General features: G+C 25.7%; 2 protein-coding genes across 3 annotated transcripts in view; one reads left to right on the top strand and one right to left on the bottom strand.

Annotated features, from left to right (window-relative positions):
• Positions 1 to 19334, top strand: part of LOC145271258 (beta-lactamase domain-containing protein 2-like) — a 376845-nt gene that overhangs the window by 145351 nt on the left and 212160 nt on the right. The gene's annotated exons all lie outside the window — the stretch shown is intronic.
• The window catches only part of LOC145271259 (beta-lactamase domain-containing protein 2-like), a 158579-nt gene that overhangs the window by 8097 nt on the left and 131148 nt on the right, over positions 1 to 19334 (bottom strand). Inside the window, exons 6-7 of the mRNA XM_080126820.1 lie at positions 14905 to 15092; positions 12120 to 12377 (exon numbers count right to left, since the gene is read on the bottom strand). Coding sequence (XP_079982946.1) covers positions 12120 to 12377; positions 14905 to 15092 — 446 coding nt within the window. The remainder of the gene's footprint in view (positions 1 to 12119; positions 12378 to 14904; positions 15093 to 19334) is intronic.

Here is a 19334-nt window from a genome sequence, read left to right as displayed (position 1 = left end):
AGCAGTTTAAATTATTTTTAATTAAATACAGGAATTTAAAAATGATTTTTAGCAGTTTAAATTATTTTTAATTGAATACAGGAATTTAAAAAATGATTTTTAGCAGTTTTAATTATTTTTAATTAAATACATGAATTTAAAAAAATGATTTCTAGCAGTTTAGATTATTTTTAATTATATACAGGAATTTAAAAAAATGATTTTTAGCTGTTTAAATTATTTTCATTACATACAGCAATTTAAAAAAATGATTTCTAGCATTTTAAATTATTGTACATACAATACAGGACTGTAAAAGATGATTTTTAGCTGTGTAAATTATTTTTAAATAAATACAGGAATTTAAAAAATGATTTTTAGCTGTTTAGATTATTTTTAATTAAATACATGGATTTAAAAAAATTATTTTTAGCTGTTTATATTATTTTTAATTAAATACAGGAATTTAAAAAAATTATTTCTAGCAGTTTAAATTATTTTTAATTAAATACAGGAATTTAAAAAATGATTTCTAGCAGTTTAAATTATTTTTAATTGAATACAGGAATTTAAAAAATTGGTTTCTAGCAGTTTAGATTATTTTTACTTTAATACATGAATTTAAAAATAATGATTTCTAGCTGTGTAAATTATTTTTAATTAAATACAGGAATTTAAAAAATGGTTTTTGCAGTTTAGATTATTTTTAATTAAATACAGGAATTTAAAAAAATGATTTCTAGCAGTTTAGATTATTTTTAATTAAATACAGGAATTTAAAAACATCATTTTTAGCTGTTTAGATTATTTTTAATTAAATACAGGAATTTTAAAAAATGATTTTTAGCTGTTTAGATTATTTTTAATTAAATACAGGCATTTAAAAAAATGATTTTGAGCAGTTTAAATTATTTTTAATTAAATACAGGAATTTAAACAAATGATTTCTAGCAGTTTAAATAATTTTTAATTAAATACAGGAATTTAAAAAATGATTCCTAGCAGTTTAAATTATTTTTAATTAAATACAGGAATTTAAAAATGATTTTTAGCAGTTTAAATTATTTTTAATTGAATACAGGAATTTAAAAAATGATTTTTAGCAGTTTTAATTATTTTTAATTAAATACATGAATTTAAAAATATGATTTCTAGCAGTTTAGATTATTTTTAATTAAATACAGGAATTTAAAAAAATCATTTTTAGCTGTTTAAATTATTTTTAATTAAATACAGGAATTTAAAAAAATGATTTCTAGCAGTTTAGATTATTTTTAATTAAATACAGGAATTTAAAAAAATCATTTTAAGCTGTTTAGATTATTTTTAATTAAATACAGGCATTTAAAAAAATGATTTTGAGCAGTTTAAATTATTTTTAATTAAATACAGGAATTTAAACAAATGATTTCTAGCAGTTTAAATAATTTTTAATTAAATACAGGAATTTAAAAAATGATTCCTAGCAGTTTAAATTATTTTTAATTAAATACAGGAATTTAAAAATGATTTTTAGCAGTTTAAATTATTTTTAATTGAATACAGGAATTTAAAAAATGATTTTTAGCAGTTTAAATTATTTTTAATTAAATACATGAATTTAAAAAAATGATTTCTAGCAGTTTAGATTATTTTTAATTATATACAGGAATTTAAAAAAATGATTTTTAGCTGTTTAAATTATTTTAATTACATACAGGAATTAAAAAAAATGATTTCTAGCAGTTTAAATTATTTTACATACAATACAGGACTTTAAAAGATGATTTTTAGCTGTGTAAATTATTTTTAATTAAATACAGGAATTTAAAAAATTATTTTTAGCTGTTTAGATTATTTTTAATTAAATACAGGAATTTAAAAAAATGATTTTTAGCAGTTTAGATTATTTTTAATTAAATACAGGAATTTAAAAAAAATGATTTTTAGCTGTGTAAATTATTTTTAATTAAATACAGGAATTTAAAACAATGATTTCTAGCAGTTTAGATTTATTTTTAATTAAATACAGGAATTTAAAACAATGATTTCTAGCAGTTTAGATTATTTTTAATTAAATACAGGAATTTAAAAAAATGATTTTTAGCTGTTTAAATTATTTTAATTAAATACAGGAATTTAAAAAAATGATTTCTAGCAGTTTAAATCATTTTACATTAAATACACGAATTTAAAAAAATGATTTCTAGCTGTGTAAATTATTTTTAATTAAATACAGGAATTCAAAAAATGATTTTTAGCTGTTTAGATTATTTTTAATTAAATACAGGAATTTAAAAAAATGATTTCTAACAGTTTAAATTATTTTTAATTAAATACAGGAATTTAAAAAATGATTTCTAGCAGTTTAAATTATTTTTAATTAAATACAGGAATTTAAAAAAATGATTTCTAACAGTTTAAATTATTTTTAATTAAATACAGGAATTTAAAAAAATGATTTTTAGCTGTTTAGATTATTTTTAATTAAATACAGGAATTTTAAAAAATGATTTTTAGCTGTTTAGATTATTTTTAATTAAATACAGGAATTTAAAAAAATCATTTTTAGCAGTTTAAATTATTTTTAATTAAATACAGGAATTTAAAAAAATGATTTCTAGCAGTTTAGATTATTTTTAATAATATACAGGCATTTAAAAAAATGATTTTTAGCAGTTTAAATTATTTTAATTAAATACAGGAATTTAAAAAAATGATTTCTAGCAGTTTAAATTATTTTACATTAAATACAGGAATTTAAAAAAATGATTTTTAGCTGTGTAAATTATTTTTAATTAAATACAGGAATTTAAAAAATGATTTTTAGCTGTTTAGATTATTTTTAATTAAATACAGGAATTTTTAAAAATTATTTTTAGCTGTTTAGATTAGTTTTAATTAAATACAGGAATTTAAAAAAATGATTTTTAGCTGTTTAGATTATTTTTAATTATATACAGGAATTTAAAAAAATGATTTTTAGCAGTTTAAATTATTTTTAATTAAATACAGGAATTTAAAAAATGATTTCTAGCAGTTTAAATTATTTTTAATTGAATACAGGAATTTAAAAAATTGGTTTCTAGCAGTTTAGATTATTTTTACTTTAATACATGAATTTAAAAATAATGATTTCTAGCTGTGTAAATTATTTTTAATTAAATACAGGAATTTAAAAAATGGTTTTTGCAGTTTAGATTATTTTTAATTAAATACAGGAATTTAAAAAAATGATTTCTAGCAGTTTAGATTATTTTTAATTAAATACAGGAATTTAAAAACATCATTTTTAGCTGTTTAGATTATTTTTAATTAAATACAGGAATTTTAAAAAATGATTTTTAGCTGTTTAGATTATTTTTAATTAAATACAGGCATTTAAAAAAATGATTTTGAGCAGTTTAAATTATTTTTAATTAAATACAGGAATTTAAACAAATGATTTCTAGCAGTTTAAATAATTTTTAATTAAATACAGGAATTTAAAAAATGATTCCTAGCAGTTTAAATTATTTTTAATTAAATACAGGAATTTAAAAATGATTTTTAGCAGTTTAAATTATTTTTAATTGAATACAGGAATTTAAAAAATGATTTTTAGCAGTTTTAATTATTTTTAATTAAATACATGAATTTAAAAATATGATTTTTAGCAGTTTAGATTATTTTTAATTAAATACAGGAATTTAAAAAAATCATTTTTAGCTGTTTAAATTATTTTTAATTAAATACAGGAATTTAAAAAAATGATTTCTAGCAGTTTAGATTATTTTTAATTAAATACAGGAATTTAAAAAAATCATTTTAAGCTGTTTAGATTATTTTTAATTAAATACAGGCATTTAAAAAAATGATTTTGAGCAGTTTAAATTATTTTTAATTAAATACAGGAATTTAAACAAATGATTTCTAGCAGTTTAAATAATTTTTAATTAAATACAGGAATTTAAAAAATGATTCCTAGCAGTTTAAATTATTTTTAATTAAATACAGGAATTTAAAAATGATTTTTAGCAGTTTAAATTATTTTTAATTGAATACAGGAATTTAAAAAATGATTTTTAGCAGTTTAAATTATTTTTAATTAAATACATGAATTTAAAAAAATGATTTCTAGCAGTTTAGATTATTTTTAATTATATACAGGAATTTAAAAAAATGATTTTTAGCTGTTTAAATTATTTTAATTACATACAGGAATTAAAAAAAATGATTTCTAGCAGTTTAAATTATTTTACATACAATACAGGACTTTAAAAGATGATTTTTAGCTGTGTAAATTATTTTTAATTAAATACAGGAATTTAAAAAATTATTTTTAGCTGTTTAGATTATTTTTAATTAAATACAGGAATTTAAAAAAATGATTTTTAGCAGTTTAGATTATTTTTAATTAAATACAGGAATTTAAAAAAAATGATTTTTAGCTGTGTAAATTATTTTTAATTAAATACAGGAATTTAAAACAATGATTTCTAGCAGTTTAGATTTATTTTTAATTAAATACAGGAATTTAAAACAATGATTTCTAGCAGTTTAGATTATTTTTAATTAAATACAGGAATTTAAAAAAATGATTTTTAGCTGTTTAAATTATTTTAATTAAATACAGGAATTTAAAAAAATGATTTCTAGCAGTTTAAATCATTTTACATTAAATACAGGAATTTAAAAAAATGATTTCTAGCTGTGTAAATTATTTTTAATTAAATACAGGAATTCAAAAAATGATTTTTAGCTGTTTAGATTATTTTTAATTAAATACAGGAATTTAAAAAAATGATTTCTAACAGTTTAAATTATTTTTAATTAAATACAGGAATTTAAAAAATGATTTCTAGCAGTTTAAATTATTTTTAATTAAATACAGGAATTTAAAAAAATGATTTCTAACAGTTTAAATTATTTTTAATTAAATACAGGAATTTAAAAAAATGATTTTTAGCTGTTTAGATTATTTTTAATTAAATACAGGAATTTTAAAAAATGATTTTTAGCTGTTTAGATTATTTTTAATTAAATACAGGAATTTAAAAAAATCATTTTTAGCAGTTTAAATTATTTTTAATTAAATACAGGAATTTAAAAAAATGATTTCTAGCAGTTTAGATTATTTTTAATAATATACAGGCATTTAAAAAAATGATTTTTAGCAGTTTAAATTATTTTAATTAAATACAGGAATTTAAAAAAATGATTTCTAGCAGTTTAAATTATTTTACATTAAATACAGGAATTTAAAAAAATGATTTTTAGCTGTGTAAATTATTTTTAATTAAATACAGGAATTTAAAAAATGATTTTTAGCTGTTTAGATTATTTTTAATTAAATACAGGAATTTTTAAAAATTATTTTTAGCTGTTTAGATTAGTTTTAATTAAATACAGGAATTTAAAAAAATGATTTTTAGCTGTTTAGATTATTTTTAATTATATACAGGAATTTAAAAAAATTATTTCTAGCAGTTTAAATTATTTTTAATTAAATACAGGAATTTAAAAAATGATTTCTAGCAGTTTAAATTATTTTTAATTGAATACAGGAATTTAAAAAATTGGTTTCTAGCAGTTTAGATTATTTTTACTTTAATACATGAATTTAAAAATAATGATTTCTAGCTGTGTAAATTATTTTTAATTAAATACAGGAATTTAAAAAATGGTTTTTGCAGTTTAGATTATTTTTAATTAAATACAGGAATTTAAAAAAATGATTTCTAGCAGTTTAGATTATTTTTAATTAAATACAGGAATTTAAAAACATCATTTTTAGCTGTTTAGATTATTTTTAATTAAATACAGGAATTTTAAAAAATGATTTTTAGCTGTTTAGATTATTTTTAATTAAATACAGGCATTTAAAAAAATGATTTTGAGCAGTTTAAATTATTTTTAATTAAATACAGGAATTTAAACAAATGATTTCTAGCAGTTTAAATAATTTTTAATTAAATACAGGAATTTAAAAAATGATTCCTAGCAGTTTAAATTATTTTTAATTAAATACAGGAATTTAAAAATGATTTTTAGCAGTTTAAATTATTTTTAATTGAATACAGGAATTTAAAAAATGATTTTTAGCAGTTTTAATTATTTTTAATTAAATACATGAATTTAAAAATATGATTTCTAGCAGTTTAGATTATTTTTAATTATATACAGGAATTTAAAAAAATGATTTTTAGCTGTTTAAATTATTTTCATTACATACAGCAATGTAAAAAAATGATTTCTAGCATTTTAAATTATTGTACATACAATACAGGACTGTAAAAGATGATTTTTAGCTGTGTAAATTATTTTTAAATAAATACAGGAATTTAAAAAATGATTTTTAGCTGTTTAGATTATTTTTAATTAAATACAGGAATTTAAAAAATGATTTCTAGCAGTTTAGATTTATTTTTAATTAAATACAGGAATTAAAAAAAATGATTTTTAGCTGTCTAGATTATTTTTAATTAAATACAGGAATTTAAAAAAATTATTTTTAGTTGTTTAGATTATTTTTAATTAAATACAGGGATTTAAAAAAAATGATTTTTAGCTGTTTAGATTATTTTTAATTCAATACAGGAATTTAAAAAAATCATTTTTAGCTGTTTAGATTATTTTTAATTAAATACAGGAATTTAAAAACATCATTTTTAGCTGTTTAGATTATTTTTAATTAAATACAGGAATTTAAAAAAATGATTTTTAGCTGTTTAGATTATTTTTAATTAAATACAGGAATTTAAAAAGATGATTTTTAGCTGTTTAGATTATTTTTAATTAAATACAGGAATTTAAAAAAATGATTTCTAGCAGTTTAGATTATTTTTAATTAAATACAGGAATTTAAAACAATGATTTCTAGCAGTTAAGATTATTTTTAATTAAATACAGGAATTTAAAAAAATGATTTTTAGCGGTTTAGATTATTTTTAATTAAATACAGGAATTTAAAAAAATGATTTTTAGCTGTTTAGATTATTTTTAATTAAATACAGGAATTTAAAAAAATGATTTTTAGCTGTGTAAATTATTTTTAATTAAATACAGGAATTTAAAAAAAAAATGATTTTTAGCTGTTTAGATTATTTTTAATTAACTACAGGAATTTAAAAAAATTGGTTTCTAGCAGTTTAGATTATTTTTACTTTAATACATGAATTTAAAAATAATGATTTCTAGCTGTGTAAATTATTTTTAATTAAATACAGGAATTTAAAAAAATGATTTTTAGCAGTTTAGATTATTTTTAATTAAATACAGGAATTTAAAAAAATGATTTCTAGCAGTTTAGATTTATTTTTAATTAAATACAGGAATTTAAAAATAATGTTTTCTAGCAGTTTAGATTATTTTTAATTAGATACAGGAAGTTAAAAAAATAATTTTTAGCTGTTTAGATTATTTTTAATTAAATACAGGAATTTAAACAAATGATTTCTAGCTGTTTAAATTATTTTTAATTAAATACATGAATTTAGAAATAATGATTTTTAGCAGTTTAGATTATTTTTAATTAGATACAGGAATTTAAAAAAATGATTTTTAGCCGTGTAAATTATTTTTAATTAAATACAGGAATTTAAAAAAATGATTTCTAGCTGTTTAAATTATTTTTAATTAAGTACAGGAATTTAAAAAAATGATTTCTAGCAGTTTAGATTATTTTTAATTAAATACAGGAATTTAAAATAATGATTTCTTGCAGTTTAAATTATTTTTAATTAAATACAGGAATTAAAAAAAATGATTTCTAGCAGTTTAGATTTATTTTCATCGTTTAATCATTTCCGGATAATTTTATAAATAAAATAAAATCTTTAAGTTTAAAACAGATTTTTTTTATTAAATAATTTTATTAATTAGGGGCACTCTGGTTGGGTCCAAAAAGAGCAATTTTCCCAGTATAGAGGCTTTCCCTTCCATTGACTGGGACAAATTACCTTAAGTGTAGCATCTGCAAAACAGATGCTACACTTTGATCTCGGCCCGGTATTTATTTGCTCCCCCACTGAGCAAATTAGGCACAAGGCTGATTTTTAATGTGAGGAGTGAAGGGGAAATGAAGACCAACTCCCCGGGGAGTAGGGGCACCTAGATCTTATATGTGGAGTTGCCCCCACATATGGTCTTTGCTTGCAATATCTGCCAGAACAGATACTACACTTTGATCCCAGCCCGAAGGCCAGGTATTTATTTGCTCCCCCACTGAGCAAATTAGGCACAAGGCTGATTTTTAATGTGAAGAGTGAAGGGGAAATGAAGACCAACTCCCCGGGGAGTAGGGGACACCTAGATCTTATATGTGGAGTTGCCCCCACATATGGTCTTTGCTTGCAATATCTGCCAGAACAGATACTACACTTTGATCCCAGCCCGAAGGCCAGGTATTTATTTGCTCCCCCACTGAGCAAATTAGGCACAAGGCTGATTTTTAATGTGAGGAGTGAAGGAGAAATAGGGACCAACTCCCCGGGGAGTAGGGGAGCTGGATAGTGACAATTGGTATGAAGGGTTGCCCCTACATTGACTAAGGTCTTATATGTGGGGTCGCCCCCACATAGGGTCTTTGCTTGCAGTATCTGTTCCGGCAGATACTACACTTTGATCTTATATATTTTATTGCTGTCAGAAATGAACAAAAATAACAAACAACACAATTAGGGAGGGGGTGGGTTCAGGGTCTTTGTGACTATATGCCAAATGTTTGAAAGATGACTTTGGAGTCTCACTCTTGACTGGCAACATTTACCACAATACCTCATTCACTCTATGGATCTTAATCTAGCTACTGAATCCCCATCGTTTAGAGTATAAATAACATATTTACAATTGGTATAAAGAAAATATCTGTATGTTGTGTATGCATTTGTGTGTGTGTGTGTGTGTGTGTGTGTGTGTGTGTGTGTGTGTGTGTGTGTGTGTGTGTGTGTGTGTGTGTGTGTGTGTGTGCGTGTGTAAGAAAATAAAGTTCAATTTCATTATAAAAAAAGTTTTTGAATTACAGGTAAAAAGTTCGATGAGTGGGGAAAACTAGTCAAAAAGTTCAATTCAAAAATTAAAATATACGACCTACTGGGTTATTAGTAAGACCCTCCTTTACTACTCTAAGTAACTAGATCCCCCCCCCCACTGTTTTCCGGGGAACCGAAAACAAGCAGGGAGATCCCTATTCGGGGTTGGGGAGAAATACTTTCCTTCTCATCAGAGGGTATGAATTAGCAAAATGCGGGATCGGATTTTGCATGCAAAAGTATTTGATGAAACAACAAGTAAGTCAAAGATCTTACTTGTAAACAAAAAAGTGAAGCAGAGGGAATATGGTGAAGAAAAAGATGATTACACGTGAATGGATAGTCTGGTGGAAGATAAATAATCACCATATTCCCTCTGCTTACCTTCGAAACTCCGCGGATTAAGGACTATCCACTTATCAAGTGTTTCGTTTTCAAATTAAGTATGTTTCTAACTCTTTTTCAAAGTGTTTTTTAACATATTTTATTAACTGTTTGCTCTTATTATAAGCTCTATCTCCTATTTGGTTTTATCGAGCTTTTACATCTGGCTGAGATAACTTTTTTTTTAACATGTTTTATTAAATGTTTGCTCGTAAATTTTTTATTTTATATTTAACTTTATCATTTTTTTCTCTCTCTCCTTTTTCTTCCTAGATCTAGAGTGAAAAGCACATCTTATTTTTCTTTTATTAATATTATTTTTTTCCTTGTACACATTTTTGTGAATTATTCCATGGATTTCTGCCTTTGGATTATTATGGACCATCTTCTTCCAATTACGGGATGTCTTTGGATTTTACTTGTACAAATGGAAATTCTTTTAACTTTCTTGAAGTTTTACATTTGGATTTTACCGTCACTGGATTTTTTATCTTCAACCAGACTATCCATTCACGTGTAATCACCTTTTTCTTTACCATATTCCCTCTGCTTAACTTATTTTGTTTTCAAGTAAGCTCTTTGACTTACTTGTTGTTTCATCAAATACTTCTGCATGCAAAATCCGATCCTGCATTTTGCTAATTCCTACCCTCTGAAGAGAAGGAGAGTATTTCTTCGAGACTCCACGGATTAAGGGCTATCCATTTATCTAGTGTTTACTTTTCAGATTAAATATGTTTTTAACTCATTTCAAAGTGTTTTTTTACATATTTTATTAACTGTTTGCTCATATATATATATCCCGTTTTATGTTTTTTTTAATCAGAGATTTACTTCTCCTAAAAATGTTGCCTTCACCACGGCTTACGGGAGTCCTCTCCACCCCAGCACACACATACATACACACAACCACACACTTTTTAATCCTTCAGAGAGACTAGCCACCCTCCTCACCAGACAAGTCTATTAGGGGAATCAGTTTAGTCGCCGGTGACCCGACCATGAGCCAGGTAGTACTGCATTACATGGTACCAGTAGCATATGACATGACCTGACACACGAGTATATATATATATATATATATATATATATATATACATATATATACACACATATATACATATATATAACATATATATATGCATATATATAACATATATATATATATATATATATATAATATAAAGCTGTGTGTGTGTGTGTGTGTGTGTGTGTGTGTGTGTGTGTGTGTGTGTGTGTGTGGTCGAATAGGCTCCTATATGGTTGACTATTTTAAAAAACTGATTACATATAATGATAGAAGATGTACCGAGACACAGGAATGGGTATGTTTGATCTGGCAGAACTGTGGTTCATTAAAATTGTGGGGTCTGCGTTCGCGCCTGGTCCACATAATGATGATTGCAACGTTTTGTCAGATGAGTGCCACTCTCTCAGACATGAGTCCAAATACCTGAGGGAGTATCTATACAAAGATAATGTTACAGAGTTTTAGCTTTATACGAGAGCTATGTCTTTCTCTCGGTTCAAAATGTTGAGATCCAGCAACAAGCAAGAGCAAGATAGCCAGCAACAATTTAAACTGCAGACCAGCTTAATGCGGGTACGGGTCTCCCGTTTATGTTTTTTTTTAATCAGAGATTTGCTTCTCCTAAAAATGTTGCCTACACCACGGCTTACGGGAGCCTTCTCCACCCCAACACACACATACATACACATAAACATGTCCAAAACTGAAGGAGTCTGCTTGCTTTTTTTTTGTGTATATATATATGTGTATGTATATATATATTATATATATATATGTGTGTATGTATATATAAGTGTGTGTATATATATATATGTGTATGTATCTATATATACGTGTGTATGTATATATATGTGAATGTATATATATATGTGTGTGTGTGTATAAATATGTGTATATGCATATATATATATGTGTATGTATATATATATGTGTATGTATATATATACATATATGTGTTTGTATGTATATATATGTATATATATGCATGTATATATATATGTGTGTGTGTATGTATATATATGTATATATATGCATGTATATATATATGCGTATGTATATATATAAATAAATATATATGTGTATGTATATATATATGTGTATGTATATATATATGTGTATGTATATATATGTCCAAAACTGAAGGAGTCAGCTTGCTTTTTTTTGTGTATGTATATATATGTGTATATATATATATATATATATATATATGTGCGTGTGTATATATATATGTGCATGCATATATATATATGTGTATATGTATATATATGTGTAAGTATATATATATATGTGTGTGTTTATGTCTATATATGTGTATGTATATATATATGTGTGTGTGTATGTATATATGCATGTATGTGTATGTATATGTCTGTATGTATATATATGTGTATATATATATGTGCGTGTATATATATGTGCATGCATATATATATATGTGTATATGTATATATATATGTGTAAGTATATATATATGTGTGTGTATATATATATGTGTATATGTATATATATATGTGTGTTTATGTATATATATGTGTATGTATATATATATGTGTGTGTGTATGTATATATGCATGTATGTGTATGTATATGTCTGTATGTATATATATGTGTATGTATGTAGATATATATATATGTGCATGTATGTATATGTGTGTATATATATATATATATATATATATATATATATATATATATATATATATATATATAGTGTGTGTGAGAGAGTTTGTGCTTACCAGGGGTAAAGCAAAAATTATCAATCCACGTTCAAGGTTCAGAAAGTTGCCAAAGACAGCGTCCCTTCGTTGCAGAAGCGCCTGATCGAAAGTCTTTATGGTCGATTCTTTAAATAATCTTTTATTTTCATAGACCCCGCCATTGGCAATGATCCCATACAGCTTCGCAATTCCTCGGGCGGTTCCGTATCCATTAAAACTGCTGCAGGGTATCTGACGGAATTCAACATCCTCGTAGAGAAGATCAAGATTTTTGCCCTTAAAAAATTTAAAAAATTGTATAAAATTAAGAAAACGAATAAAATATAGTAAAATCGATATTTCATTCTGACTAGCATATGTAAAAAAAAAAAAAAAAAACTTTATTTGTTCATTTAATGAATAAAATATTGAAACCAGTTGCAATTAATAAAAAAAGTTGCATAAAACAGCAAAACAAATACATAAAAATCGATATTTTATTCTTACTAGCATATGAATTTATTTAGTTAGGAATAAAAAAAATTAAGACCAGTTACATAAAATAGGAAAACAAATAAATACAAAAAGGTGGATATTTGATTCCAACTAGCATATAAATTTAATTGTTCATTACCAAAATAAAAAATAAAAAAGTTGCATAAAACAAGAAAACAAACTCATAAAAATCGATATTTCATTCTGACTAGCATATGAATTTATTTACTAATGAATAAAAAAATTAAAACCAGTTACATAAAATAGGAAAACAAATAAATACAAAAAGGTGGATATTTGATTCCGACTAGTATATGAATTTACTTGTTCATTAAATTAATAAAAGATAAAAAGAGTTGCATAAAACAGGAAAACAAATACATAAAAATCGATATTTCATTCTGACTAGCATATGAATGTATTTAGTTAGGAATAAAAAATTAAAACCAGTTACATAAAATAGGAAAACAAATAAATACAGAAAAGTTGATATTTGAGTCACACTAGCATATAAATTTAATTGTTCATTAAATTAAAAAAAAATAAAAATAGTTGCATAAAACAGGAAAACAAAAACATTTTTTTTATTTAATCTTTTTTTTTTAACACATGGTATTTATTTATATTACATTTAAACTTCTGCATATAAGTACAGCCAGCGAAGCAGGCAGCAGGGATGGAATTCCAGAGTCTTTATAAGGGCTAAACATGTGTTAAAAAAAAAAAAGTTTAAATAAAAAAATGTTTTCTCCCCTCAAACAGCTAGACTCTGGAATTCCCTTCCTGCTGCCTGCTTCGTTGGCTGTACTTATGTGCAGAAGTTTAAATGTAATATAAATAAATACCATGCTTGTCTTTTCTAGACATGGTTCCTAAATAGTAGGCCCTTACGTCCAAGTGGCGATTTGCTTTGTAAGGGGTGAACATGTATTTAAAAAAAAAGATTAAATTCAAAAATGTTTTCTTCCCTCAAACAGCTAGACTTTGGCATTCCCTTCCTGCTGCCGGCTTCTCTTGCTGTACTGATATGCAGAAGTGTAAATGTAATATAAACAAATATCTTGTTAATCTTTCCTAGACATGATCCCAAATAGTAGCCCCTTACGTCCAAGTGGTGGAGGGGTGAAAATGTATTTAAAAAAAAAAAAAAGATTAAATAAAAAAATGTTTTCTTCCCTCAAACAGCTAGACTCTGGAATTCCCTTCCTGCTGCCAGCTTCCCTGGCTGTACTGATATGCAGAAGTTTAAATGTAGTATAAATAAATACCATGCTTGTCTTTTGGTAATCTCCAAAAATACCGTTAGGGCTTACAATATGGCCGCCAGAAGAGTCACGTGATCCGGTTGATCCAAAACATGAATCGCCGTATTACGAAACCGGAAAACGCAAATTTAAAGCAAACTTTGACAAACAAGCATAATAATTAAGTACAAAAACAGTTTTTCAATATCATAATAATAAATAATTTATTTAGAACGGTCATTTAATTTTTTGTTGAGAAACAATCACAGTTTGTTTGTTTTTTGAAACAGTGTTTATAAAAAATATTTTATTCAGAGTTTTTCATAAAAATGGTATTTAAAACAAGGTGTTCATTTTTTTTAAGATGTAATGTTATAAAAATATGATGTAAAAAAAAACAGTTTATATTTTTAATTTTCATTTTATAAATTTAGACAGAAGAGATGGAGGCGATGCAACAAATTAGCTCACAAAATTTATTTGGGCCGACTCTTTCACGTGCGTAGACATTTTGTAAACATTGTTTTTAAAAAATAAAAAATAATACTTCTATTATGTTTTAAACGACTGTAATAGTTTATTTTGGAAGTATATTTCATAAAGAAAATTGACAACCCACTTTAAAAACAGAAATTACGAGTTTTATATATTTTATTCGCAGTTTTTTGTTGGGGGTGTCAAAAATTGCGCCTAAAATTCTGATACACCTAGTCGACCACTTGTTTGTTCTGAATAAAATACTTTTTATAAACACTGTTTTAACTAAAAACAACCTAAGATTGTTTCTCAAAGTTTGCCTATTTTTATAACAACATTATATCAACAAAAAATTAAATACAAACAAATTGTGATTGTTTGTCAAAGTTTGCCTTCAAGGCTGCGTTTTCCATTTGCACGATTCATGTTTTGGATCAACCCGATCACGTGACTCTTCTGGCGGCCATGTTGTAAGCCCTAACGGTATTTTTGGAGATTACCTGTCTTTTCTAGACATGGTTCCTGAATAGTAGGCCCCTACGTCCAAGTGGCGATATGGGGTGAACATGTGTTAAAAAAAAAAAAAAAAAATTCTTGATTTTTCTTACCATCAATTCTATAACAGGTGACTTCGCTGTTTTGTAATAACCTTTGACATCAATAAGGGAATGTATAAAAACTCTCAAAACTTCCTTACTTAGAAAATGGTGATACTGCTGCCAAAAAGTTTGGGAATGTAAACGTGCGACTATTCTGTGTTGTTCCCAGGTTGGAGCACCTTGGAAAAAATCGATACCTGAAATAAAAATAAAACTGTTAAAGATATAATTTTTTACTAGGTAGTCACCACTTATCAAGGCCCAGGAGCCACTCGGGGATAAGGGTTATTGTGTGTACAGTACGTTAGTGTTGGAGATCTGATAAAGTGTCTTACTTAAGGAGGCGGTTCATCAGGAATTTGTTCACATTGGACTTGAAGGCATCCAGGTTGTAGTCAGGTGGGAAACAGGCAACCGGAACAGAGTTTCACGGGCGGGCACTTCTAAGAAAGAAGCTTTGTTCATGGAATCTACGTTTTGATTTTGGCATAGATAAGGAGTGGGGAAAATTTTTGACAGTGGTTTCAGCTAGACAGGTGTTTTTTGTGAAAGATTGGCGAGGAAGGACCAGAGATTCGAGTTCAGACGAGCACCTACCATGTTAGTAACGATAAAACAAGCACAGGCTCACAACGTCTGTCCTGTGGGAGAGAGGTTGCAGGGAAGAGAAAAGGGCATCACCCACTAAGTCACAAAGCCTATTTTTTGTTCAACGCCGGGCTGAAATGCTACTATATATATATATATATATATATATATATATATATATATATATATATATATATATTTTCATGCCAGGTCATGTTATATGCTACTGGTATCATGTAACCCAGTACTACCTGTCTCATGGTCGGGTCACCGGCGACTAAACTGGTTCCCCCACCAAACTTGTTTGGTGAAGAGGGTGGCTAGTCTCCCCAAAGAATTAAAAACAAGACCTTCCAAAGGGCGAATTAACCCATTTTCAGGGTCAACGGCCAACTAGCACTGTGTGTCTTTGTGTGTGTATGTATGTGTGTGTTGGGGTGGAGAGGGCTCCTGTAAGCTGTGGTGATGGCAACCTTTCTAGGTGAAGCAAATCTCTAATTTAAAAAAAAACATAAAGCGGGAGACCAGTACCCGCATTAAGCTGGAGTTTAACTTGTTGCTGGCTATCTTGCTCTTGCTTGTTGCTTGATATCAACGTTTCGAATCGAGAAAGAGACTTAACTGTCGTACAAAGCTAACACTCTGTAACATCATCTGTGTACAGTTACTCCCTGAGGCATTTGTCTATTAAAATGGCCCTGTGGCGATGGAAGTCATTTTTGGGCTCATGGAATTTAAGTGCCTGAGAGAGTGGCACTCGTCTGACAAGACGTTGCAATCATATATATATATATATATATATATATATATATATATATATATATATATATATATATATATATATATATATATTAAGTAATGTGATTGATAATTTTAAATTAAAAATCAAATTATAATTAAATTAAAAATCCGTTTCATAAGAAGGAACAACAACAAAATCAATTATCTGTACGATCGTTTCGGAAAACAATGCTTTTTATTGTGGTAGACATCAAGTTACGTACAACAATTATTACATATAGTTTTTTAATAAGCATGGTCTCCTCGTCAGCAAATTTTGAAGAAATATTGCTAGTTTTTAGTTGCCAAATATAGTTGGATAGAGTAGTTTGGTTTGACAGAGAGTTATTTTTAAAAGAATGTTTGTGCGTTGAAATTCTATGTTTTATTAGGCCAGATGTGGAACCAAATATATTTCCTCTTGCTTATTGTGATTATTTTCCGTTAGGTCTGGTGCTGGATTATTATATGGTGGGTTTGTTTGTAATTGATCGGTAGATTGGTTTAAGTTGGTGTCATTATTTAATCTGGTAGTTGAGTTATGGCTGTTAATAGGTTCTTGTAGATTTGGAGTTTTTGATACTGTGCAGCTATAGATAACATTTTTAATTTTACATGAGCCTTGTAGGGGACATTTATTTTTTCTTCTACAGTTACAGTCTGATATATTTTGTATAGTTGTATTTTGTAGTTTATTAATTTTCTTATTATTAGAGCTAATTATTTTCTGATGAAGGTTAGGCATAGTAGAGTAAGAGACTTTGATTGTGTTCTTATTGAAAATTTTATTATATCTATGGAGGGCTTTAAAGTTCTTATCTAATATTTTAAAAAAATTCTCTGGCTATGTTTGTCTCTAGGCTTTTTGAATATGGAGGGTTGAACCATAGGGTCTCCTTATGTCTATTCTTACGTTTACGGGTTTTGGTTTGCTGTTTATTTGTATTATTATCTAATATTTGTGGTCTGGTTTTTTTTTTTTTGTCTCTTGGTTATTTTTCTTAACTCGCATACGGGAAGACATTGCCATATTATATGTTATTACGCTCTTAATAGGTTTATTTTCAATGCAGTTTATGTTTCTATCATTTTTATTTATGAATTTAATTTGCGAATTATATTCAGAGTTTTTAGGGCTTCATTGTAATATTTTTCATTTTTGATATATATTGCAAACCATATAAACCAGGAGATAAATTCTGTGCACTATGTACAAAAGAGACCCTAAAAATTTTAAAATATGAAGATATAAAAAATGCAACCACACTATTACATTCATAAACGTTGGTTTAAATTTAATAAATATAAACCACCTTAAATCATTAAAAATTACTTATTAGTAAAAATAGATTACAATTTTTTTTTTTTAATAAATTAAGTTAGACCAATTATCGATTTTTTCCAAGGCTCATGGAATTTAAATACCTGAGAGAGTGGCACTCGTCTGACAAGACGTTGCAATCATCATATATATATATATATATATATGACGCTCCACGATATTTCCCGAAGCCAGAGTTGCACCAAAAGAAGGTCATGCTAACTGTTTAATGGCCTGCAATCGGTCTCAGCCATTACATTTTTTTTTAATGTAGGCGAAACCATATATCTATATATCTATAAAAGTGAAAGTGTCTGTCTGTCTTCGGCCAGCAATTTGGCTGTTAAGGGGTCAAAGTTCAATGATTTGATGTTTGAGAACTCTACCAAACTTCTCTGCCAATTTTCGGTATAAAACTTGAAATTTTAGAAATAGGTCCCTTGGACATGGATTTAACTTAATAACTTGATCTGAGCCCGGAACCATAAAGCAAATACACTATAACAGTCAATATAATCGGGATTAAAATTCATTTATAGAAAAATAAAAAATATAAAACTATAAGAGACAATGAACTCGGGGTAAATAATCATAGTAAAATATGAAATGTGGTTAAGAAAAAGTAAATATGAAATATGGTCAAAAAATAGTTCATGATAAAATATGAAATGTGGTAAAGAAACAGTTCATCATAAAATATGAAATGTGGTCAAGAAATAGTTCATGGTAAAATATGAAATGTGGTTAAAAAATAGTTCGTGATAAAATATGAAATGTGGTCAAGAAATAGTTCATGATAAAATATTAAACGTGGTTAAAAAATAGTTCGTGGTAAAATATGAAATGGGGTTAAGAAATATTTCATGGAAAATATGAAATGTGGTCAAGAAATAGTTCAGGATAAAATATGAAATGTGGTTAAGAAATAGTTCATGATAAAATATTAAATGTGGTCAAGAAATAGTTCATGGTAAAATATAAAATGTGGTTAAGAAATATTTCATGATAAAATATGAAATCTGGTTAAGAAATAGTTCAAGGTAAAATATTAAATGTGGTCCAGAAATAGTTCATGGTAAAATATGAAATGTGGTAAAGAAATATTTCATGGTAAAATATGAAATGTGGTTAAGAAATAGTTCATGATAAAATATGAAATGTGGTCAAGAAATAGTTTATGGTAAAATATGAAATGTGGTCAAGAAATAGTTCATGATAAAATATGAAATGTGGTTAAGAAATATTTCATGGGAAAATATGAAATGTGGTTAAGAAATAGTTCATGATAAAATATGAAATGTGGTTAAGAAATAGTTCATGATAAAATATGAAATGTGGTTAAGAAATAGTTCATGATAAAATATGAAATGTGGTTAAGAAATAGTTCATGATAAAATATGAAATGTGGTTAACAAATATATCATGGGAAAATATGAAATGTGGTCAAGAAATAGTTTATGGTAAAATATGAAATGTGGTCAAGAAATAGTTCATGATAAAATATGAAATGTGGTTAAGAAATATTTCATGGGAAAATATGAAATGTGGTCAAGAAATAGTTCATCGAAAATATGAAATGTGGTCAAGAAATAGTTCATGGAAAATATGAAATGTGGTTAAGAAATATTTCTTGATAAAATATGAAATGTCGTTAAGAAATAGTTCAAGGTAAAATATTAAATGTGGTCCAGAAATAGTTCATGGTAAAATATGAAATGTGGTAAAGAAATATTTCATGGTAAAATATGAA

The sequence above is a fragment of the Euprymna scolopes genome, chromosome 46 (assembly GCF_053919585.1).
Source record: "Euprymna scolopes isolate OS-2025 chromosome 46, ASM5391958v1, whole genome shotgun sequence".
Taxonomy (NCBI): Eukaryota; Metazoa; Mollusca; class Cephalopoda; order Sepiida; family Sepiolidae; genus Euprymna; species Euprymna scolopes.
The sequence above is the reverse complement of the archived record's forward strand: the minus strand, read 5'-3'. Positions and strand labels throughout refer to the sequence as shown.